This window comes from Nycticebus coucang, chromosome 9, assembly GCF_027406575.1.
Source record: "Nycticebus coucang isolate mNycCou1 chromosome 9, mNycCou1.pri, whole genome shotgun sequence".
NCBI classification, from domain to species: Eukaryota; Metazoa; Chordata; class Mammalia; order Primates; family Lorisidae; genus Nycticebus; species Nycticebus coucang.
The window spans coordinates 27110618-27119958 of NC_069788.1; the positions used below are offsets into that span (position 1 = coordinate 27110618).

The 9341-nt window shown below is 47.6% G+C and overlaps 1 protein-coding gene across 1 annotated transcript; it reads right to left on the reverse strand.

Annotated features, from left to right (window-relative positions):
* Positions 1–7644: 7644 nt before the first annotated feature.
* Positions 7645–9140, reverse strand: LOC128593134 (heterogeneous nuclear ribonucleoprotein A3-like). The gene has a single exon (XM_053600907.1). It carries the CDS (start codon positions 9104–9106, stop codon positions 8039–8041), a length of 1068 nt encoding a protein of 355 aa, XP_053456882.1. The 5' UTR covers positions 9107–9140; the 3' UTR covers positions 7645–8038.
* Between the last annotated feature and the right edge of the window lie 201 nt (positions 9141–9341).

Here is a 9341-nt window from a genome sequence, read left to right on the forward strand (position 1 = left end):
TAACAAAGGGCAAGAAATTTGCAGGGAAGTGACGAGATAAAGGAAAAAAGTTTTGAGCTTCTAGAAAGTGTAAATTGTGGGAAGATAAATTTGGGGGGAAGCTAATGGAACATTTAAGGTTCGTTGTAGATTCTTCTTGGTGCCATCTCTGGCCTGAAAAGGATCAGGTCATCTGCAGGGACTGAGTCATTCTACTCTTTTTGGTACATGAGAAGGAACGGGGACACCATCACACACACCCAAAGAGTGTGCCTTGTTTTTAAGCAAATAGGGAGAACGTAGAGATTTTTTGCAGTTTACTCTTTTGCAGTTGCCTTCAGCTCAAAACAATCCTTATGCCAAAGTGGCATATTCTGACCCTTTCAGTTTCGTACAGTAGAACCTCTCTGTAAGCTGACCACCCAAGGGACTGTAACAAACTGATCAACACCGGAGGAGGTCAACATAAGGAACTAGGCCTACCTGTGTTGATATGTCTGGTCTGTGAAAATGAGGTCAACTTGAGGAGGTGGTCAATGTAGGGAGGTGGTCAGCTATGGAGGTTCTACTGTATAACTTATTAACAATCTCTTTCCAGCTAGGTTGGAAGCAATTGGAGGATGGGCACTGTGACTCTCTTGCTCACTGTTGTAACTCCAGAACCTATCACAGTGTCTGGCCAATTTATTTGCCTGCAAATTAATAAATGAATGGTTTTGAGCTGCTTTGAGCCTCAGTTTCTTTATCTGTAAAATGAAATAATGATCTTGTCATGACACCTCAATAAATCCTACATTAACCTATTCTTCAGTAGAGGTTCTTGGACATGAGAATGAAACAGGACAAGCTCCCCCCCTTTTTGGAGACAGAGTCTCACTCTGTTGCCCAGGCTATCGAGCGAGGGATCCTCCTGCCTCAGCCTCCTGGGTAGCTGGGACCTGAGGCACGTGCCACCTCTCACCTAATTTTTTCTATTTTTAGTAGAGACAGGGTCTTGCTCTTGATCAGGCTGGTCTCAAACTCCTGATCTCAAACAATCCTCCCACCTCAGCCTGCCAGAGTGCTGGGATTACATGTGTTCTGGCCCCAGGATAAACTCTTGTTTTGGAAAACTAGTATAAATGAAGCATGTCTTGTCTTGACTTAAATGATAGCTCTTTCTCATGTCAGTGTTCCTAGGGAGCATGGCAAATGTGGGAGACAGACCATATATATGCCTCCTGGAAATATGAAGGATTGTTGAGCTGAAGACAAGACAGCTCTCTGCCTTCCCTCTGTTTGCCTGAAAGCAAGACAGAGATTTACAAAGAAGAAAGGTCTTGGGCCCCAGTGGCAACCTGCCTGCAGACAGTATATAAATTCTCCTTTACTGGAGACAATCCTTTATCAGCTCAGAGTTGGTGCCAGAGGAATCCGTAAGCAGACTTTATTGACGTCTTCCCAAGTATTTACCTAATCATAGCTCCCCATCTTTGGAAACCTGGAACTTGTTTGCTTTGTCTTGTCACTTCTCTACAACATTTCATTCTTCGTTAGATCTACTATATAAGCCACGTTCCTTCCTACATTGACCACCTCCTCAAGTTGACCTCATTTTCACAGACCAGACATATCAACACGGTTGGCCTAGTTCCTTATGTTGACCTCCTCCACGTGTTGACCAGTTTGTTACAGTCCCTTGGGTGGTCAGCTTGCAGAGAGGTTCTACTGTATGAAACTGAAAGGGTCAGAATATGCCACTTTGGCATAAGGATTGTTTTGAGCTGAAGGCAACTGCAAAAGAGAGGACTGCAAAAAAATCTATGTTCTCCCTATTTGCTTAAAAACAAGGCACTCACCTTCACTGAGGTTTCCCCAAAGTGATGCCATACTGCATGCATTAATAAACATGCTTGGGCAGCACCTGTGGCTCAAAGGAGTAGGGCGCCAGCCCCATGTGCCGGAGGTGGTGGGTTCAAACCCAGCCCTGGCCAAAAACTGCAAAAAACTAAAATAAAATAAACATGCTTTTCTCTTGTTAGTCTGTCTTTTGTTACAGAAATCCACCCCAACTGCAAACTTCTGAGGGTGAAGGAAAATTATTTTTTCTCCCCTTCATGGGCCTTGACGGAAGCAAAGTACCAGTGAGCATTTTCTCATCTTGTTCGCACCTGTGACAAATGTTTTCCCAGGAGTTTGAAATGTGTGAACGTGCACACAGACAATACTGCTCATCTTCTCTTTGCTAAGGAAGGCTGGAGCAGGAAATGTCAAACCCCAAATGCTGCATTCACAGAGGCAGGAAGAAGACAAATTAGAAGCCCATTTCTGCACTGCCGTGAAATGGAGTTTTTCAAAACTGTGGGCTTAAGATATCTCATTGTGCTTTTGTAAGAAGATGTCAGATGATAGTAGCAAATCTCTGAGCTGGTGGGAAAAAAACACTAAAAACCAGAGCTGGAGTTGGATGTCCTACCCATTTCGTCTCTGAAAGTCAAAGCTTTTGAGAAGCCTGGACATTCATTCATCTGACACTAGAGTTCACCCTGCTTTGCCCTGGGGATGCTTCTCAGGCTCACAGCCTCCTCCTCTAGTCTAGATGGCTCTAAGGCCCTCTGTAAGATAGTAAGAGCAATGCTCGTTTGGAGTAGCTTAATCCAACCGCAGCAACCTCAAGACGTCTTCCGGATGAAGTTGGCATTCCTCCACCTGGTAGCAGAGCTGGCACCTCGATCCACCCCCACAGGGTGGTGAAGATATGCTTTATTCATTCAGCTGTCCTGGCCTGAGACGGCCAAGTGACCAGGATACAGCTAGAGATGTTGGTCATGCCCAAGGAGAGAGTAGAGCCCTGGGAAGGGCTGCATTTGCCCGCATCAGGCCTCCAAATTCAATTTTCACCCAATGGGTTAATTAGCCTCAGCCTTCCCATTTAGTATCTTAAAGCCAAAGCTTTGGGGTGGCGCCTGTGGCTCAGTTGGTAGGCGCCGATCCCATATACCGAGGGTGGTGGGTTCAAACCCAGCTCCAGCCAAATTGCAACAAAAAATTAGCCAGGCGTTGTGGCTGGCGTCTGTAGTCCCAGCTACTTGGAAGGCTGAGGCAAGAGAATCGCCTAAGCCCAGGAGTTGGAGGTTGCTGTGAGCTGTGTGAGGCCACGGCACTCTACCATGGGCCAGAGACTTTGTCTCTACAAAAAAAAAAAAAAAAAGCCAAAGTTTTGGAGAAGCCTGGACATTCGTCTGACACCTGTAAAGGCTCTAGTACCCTGCAGCTTAGGGACAGGGCCTCTGCAGACAAGTTGCTTAAAATTTAGTGGGAATGGCTCGGTGCCTGTAGCTCAAGCGGCTAAGGCGCCAGCCACACACACCAGAGTTGGTGGGTTTGAATCTAGCCCGGGCCTGCCAAACAACAATGACAACTACAACCAAAAAATAGCTGGGGCTCGGCGCCTGTGGCTCAAGCGGCTAAGGCACCAGCCACGAGCCACATACACCTGAGCTGGTGGGTTCAAATCCAGCCCGGGCCTGCCAAACAACAATGACGGCTTCAACCAAAAAAAAACAGCTGGCCATTGTGGCAGGCGCCTGTAGTCCCAGCTACTTGGGAGGCCGAGGCAGGAGAATCACTTGAGCCTAGGAGTTGGAGGTTGCTGTGAGCTGTGATGCTACAGCACTCTACCCAGGGCAATAGCTTGAGGCTCTGTCTCAAAAAAAAAAGAAAAATGACCGTTGCAACCAAAAAAAAAAAAAATAGCCGGGCATTGTGGCGGGTGCCTGTAATCCCAGCTACTTGGGAGGCGGAGGCCAGAGAATCGCTTGAGCCCAGGAGTTGGAGGTTGCGGTGAGCTGTGATGCCATGGCACTCTACCTAGGGCAACAGCTTGAGGCTCTGTCTCCAAAAAAAAAAAAAAAATTTAGTGGGAGAGAAGTGACAGCCAAGTCAGCTACTTGCAGATTTTCTCCAAAGCCTCCAATCTGTGGCACAGGCTTGGATGTAGTACAAAGTAAACAGGTGAAGACAATGCTTTGAGAGTGTCCTGGAGGCCCAGGCAGAGTAGATTGCTTGCAATTATTTAATTACGCACTGGCCGAGATTCGATCAAGAAAGCCTCCAGGAGGAACAGCAGAACTTTCCAGGTAAAGCTGGAGGGGGAAAGGAGGGAGAAAGGAGGAGGAAGGGCATTCAGGATGTCAGCAGAGCAGAGGGGAAGGGGCAGGCAGGGGCTCAGGTATCCTGGGAACCAGACTACTCTTGGCCAGCTGAGGACCCGAGGACCAACAGCAGATTCTGGAAAGGTAGGTCAGTGTCAAATCCCTCCAGGCCCACAGGTCGGAAATTGGCTGATTCCATTCATCCCACAGATGGCTTTTCTTTGGGATATATAGCGGTTTTTGCTTTTGTTTTTGTTTTAAATTTGAGTCAGCTTAAAGAAATATGGACATTTCACATACAACTCAGATTTCCAGGTTCTCTTTAAAAGTGGGAAGATTGGGTCCATGGAGACCAGCTGCAGATGCTGGGCAGTTGCTCCCCTTTTGGGTGAGAAGCCTGGTTCTGCTTGCCACCGTCCCCACGCCTGGCCCACCTGACTCACTTGTGGCACCCACCTGGCTTCCATAGGTATTTGGGTTCATAACCCCTGCCAAAGTGAACAGGGCCATAGAAGGCCTAGAAGGTGACGACTCGGGTATAACCGAGCAAGACTGTGCCTCAATCAGGCGAATGTGGGCCGCGCATCTGGGCGTTTTGATTGGGTGGGGGTGGGGTAGAGGCAGGAGCGCCTGATAGGAAACCAGACGTGGGGTGATGCCCAGACCTGAGCGGTGGCCATGAGTTAAAACAAAGAGGTGGCCTTCTATGCAGAAGACAGGGCTGCTGCCCAGTGCTGTGATTTGAGGCGCAGTACAGGCTCCGTCCCAGATTCATTCTCAACAAGAACCAAGCCGACACTGAACAAAAATATGACCTTAACTCTAGGGAGTGCTTAATACTTTTGCCAGGTGGTTTCACATTGCTGCTCGCACATGATCCCCCCACCACACCGAGAGTCTGGCATTGTAACCGTCCTTGCCCATCCTGCAGCCAGTCTGTGACTCAGAGATGGGCAGTGCTTTGCCTGCAACCATTCCCCCCCAGGCACCCTTGGGCAGAGTGTACCCCTCTGCGTGGCACAGGGCATCTTTCTCTGTGCTCTTTAAAAGTGCAGTGGAAGGCGGAGGCAATGGATTGCTTGAGCTCAGGAGTCTGAGGCCAGTCTAAGCAAGAGTGAGATTCCGGCTCGGAAAAAAATAATAATAAAATGAAAAAATAGCTAGAGGTTGTGGTGGGCGCTTGAAGTCCCAGCTATTCTACAGGCTGAGGCAAGAGGATCGCTTGAGCCCAAGAGTTTGAGGCTGAGGTTACTGTGAGCTATCACACTGTAGTGCTCTACTTAGGGTGACAAAATGAGACTCTGTCTCAAATATAAACAATAAATAAAATGAAAAAAGAAATTGGGTGGCTCCTCTGGTTCAAAGTAGTAGGACACTGGCCCCATATGCTGGGGGTGGCGGGTTCAAATCCAGCCCTGGCCAAAAACTGTAAAACATAAAAAAAGTAAAAATAAAGGCATAGATAGGCCTAGGTAGGAGAAAGCGCTTCAGTTCCCAGGGATAGCAGGAGCATTATTGGCTTATGTTTGTCAGCAAGAGGGGCACGGAGCGGATGTCAGCAGCCCCCTTTCAACTTGCAAACGCCCTGCAGCCAGCCTAGCTGATTGTGACCACTCGCTGGGACAGTTCCTAAACATTCCAGTGCTTTAGTTTCCTCACCTGTAAGAAAAGGTGCCCACACCTACTTCACAGGGAGGCTGTGGGGCTTCAGTGACTGAATGTGTGTAACACACTTGGCACATGGAAAGTGCTGTGTTAGCTTGTTATTATCCACAGTTGTCATTAGCCAGGATGGAGCCCTGGGTATCTTATGACGGGGAGGGAAGGTGGGGGTGCAGAGGGGCCAGGGAGGTGTGTGGACATGGAGGGAGAATTGGCACAACCCACCCCGCATGGTGTTTTCTATCAGGAAAAGACCCCACCTCAAGCCACATGGGCTGTTATCATGGAAAGTGAAGGGGTGAAATGGGGTGGACCCTGCTTTAGACCCTCCTGCCAGGGCTCAGGCCCAGGGCTGAGTATTTCTGGGCCAGCCAGAGGAAAGGGATCGGGGGTGCATGGAAATGGCAAAGCTGAAATGTCTCCAGGTGCCGGAAGGAAGCTGACAGTGTGAAGCTGGCTGTCATAATCACGGAAGCCAAACTGCTAGTATTGTGCTGAGGCTAATACCCAACTAATGACACTGTTTCCTAAAATCTCTGAGCTCCTAACTTGCTTTGGGATCCCTAGAAATGAGGTGGTGGAGCTGCATGAGGTGGACACACGCTGGGGAGTCATAGCTGTGGCAGGCGGGATGATGATCCCTCAGAGATGTCCACATCCTGATCCTCAGAACCTGTGACAGCACCTCAAGCAGCAGAAGGAATTTTCCAAATATCATAAAGTTAAATCCAGGCTAGCTAGCATCTCTGTCCCTCAGGTGGAGATGCTAGATAGCCTGGATTGTCCAGGTGGGCCCCACCGCCTTATAGTGGGCCTTACTGTTGCCGGTGTCTGAGGAAGAACCCCCCTCTGCTCACTGAAAGGCAGCCACCCCTCCGTTCAGCCCTCAGAGTCCTCAGGTCTTATGGTGGATTGCTCTGCACACAGGTGGTCCAACCTCAGCTCAGGCATTTATGGGAGGCAGTAACCTGGCAACTGAGAGGAGGTGGTTTTAATCCTGAAGAGTCACTAACTGCAAAGGGGTAGTCTCTGTAAAATACTTCCTTGCCTTCTTGGTGAGTGCTTCTATCAGCTGTCCTGAAGTACCTGCACCATTCTGACAACCATATCTTCTCAGGACTGAGCAGAGAATTCCGAGGACTATTGCAACTATCAGGAAATAGATCATTTCTGACTTTAGAACAGCCTCTGATTCACCCTTCTCCCTCTGTAGTCCCATATCACCTGCGCCCGTCGAGGTACCACCTACCACTGTGTGGTCAGTTGGCACTGCCTGCCTGCAGAAACTTGGTCTAGCAGAGGGCTGGAGCCCAAGGTTCAGATTTAAAGGCACTGTTGGCAAGACCTCGCCGTGTGTCTGTGACAAGTAGGTTTGACATAATTGCTTCATTTCTAGATTGCAGGGAATTTTACTCAATTGATATGGTGTAGTCTCTGACAAATGAGGAAACAAGGTTTTGAAAGATAATGTTTCTTAAACCACGAAAGACAGTGGTCCTAGTCAGTCAGTGAAACGCCTTTCCATCTGCTGGGACACTTCAGAGAAGACTAATTGTCACCAAATTATTTCCAGTCCACCTGTGCGTGTAACCACAGCTATATAGTCATAATGCATTAAAAATACACCGTGCTCACAAATACTCAATTTCCATCGCCTCACTTCTTATCATGTGGTGACCCCCCTTTTCCCCCACCCCAAACCCTGCCAGTACTGGGGTGAAAACCTGTCAAAGGGACACTAAGTACGTCTTCCCAACATAGCAGTGTCCTATAGCACACATGGACAGGGACAACCACGGGACCCACTGGTCAATGATGGACACTAGGCCAGCAACTGGCAAATGCGAGCAGTGCTTATTTCTTTTTTTTTTTTTTTTTTTTTGAAAAGTTAAAAATTCCTTAATTTTTTATTCCTGGTACCACTACCACAATTTACAGGGCAATATACCTGATGTAATGAAAAGAAAAAGAAAGACAAAGCTACAACAGATAAAAGACCTCAGGAATGTACATCTAATTGACACTACATTGCATTAATCAATAGCTGCACTTTTTGCAAACTGTGGCTATGACAGTCCTGAACAAGAAGGGTTTCCTGTTTAAGCTGCAGTAACTTTTCTGACTATGGATCATCGTTCCTTCTGTGGCAGATTTTTACAGTTCCTCTAATGCATTTGGGACGACTGTCTCAAAGTAACCTGCAGCTTTCCTGACAACTCCTCGCTCTCTCTCCTGCTAAGAACTGTAGCCCTTTTATGTTGTTTTTAGAACCTTCTGCTACCATATCCACCACTTCCACCACCAGATCCATAACCACCACCATATGGACTACCCGAGCTTCTTCCACCAAAACTGCCCCCTTTCATGGGTCCATAATTTGATTGCTGTTGTCCACTATAATTTCCAAAATCATTATAGTTCCCACCACCACCATAGTTACCTCCAAAATTTCCTCCTTCATTGTAACCATCATATCCTCCTCCACCACCATATCCGCCACCTTGGTTTCCATATCCTGGTCCACCACCACCATAGCCCCCTCTACTACTGTAACCAGGACCACCGCCATAGTTCCCACCGTCACCTCCAAATCCATTGTATCCACCATCACCTCCTCCATAACTACCTCTGCTGCCACCACCTCCACCACCATATCCTCCTCTTCCACCAAAGTTTCCACCACGGCCAAAATTACCTCCACCACCTCCAAAGTTTCCTCCCCGACCCATAAAGTTGCCAGATCCACCTCCACGACCTCTTTGCGATCCAGCAGACTGCATCTCTTGTTTAGAAAGGGCCTTTTTCACTTCACAATTATGCCCATTAATAGTGTGGTATTTCTGAACAACAATTTTATCAACAGTATCATGATCATCAAAAGTTACAAAAGCAAATCCTCTCTTTTTTCCACTCTGCCTGTCTTCCATAACTTCTATGGTTTCAATCTTGCCATACTTTTCAAAGTAGTCTCTCAAATTATATTCTTCTGTATCTTCTTTAATACCACCAACAAAAATTTTCTTCACTGTGAGATGGGCACCAGGCTTTACAGAATCCTCTCTAGAAACAGCTCTCTTTGGTTCCACAACACGCCCATCAACCTTGTGTGGTCGAGCACACATTGCTGCATCCACCTCTTCCACACAAGAGTAAGTCACAAAACCAAAGCCCCTGGAACGTTTTGTTTGGGGATCTCTCATTACCACACAATCTGTGAGTGTGCCCCATTTCTCAAAATGTTCTCTTAAACTATCATCTGTAGTTTCAAAGCTCAGACCACCAATAAACAGTTTTCTCAACTGCTCTGGTTCCTTTGGATCATGGCCCTCCATTTTGAGACCGGACTCGCCTCTTCCAACTCGAGTTCAATATCAGCAGTGCTTATTTCTGGTGGTAGGTTTAGGAATTCCTAATTTCTTTTCTCTTTTCTTCTCATTTCTTTTTCTCTGCCTTCCCCTTTCTTCCCTCCCCTCCCTCTCCCTCCCCTCCCTCTCTTTCCCTGCCCAGGACAGTGGCACGAGCATAGCTCACTGTAGCTTTGAACTCCTGGGCTCAAGTGACCCTGCT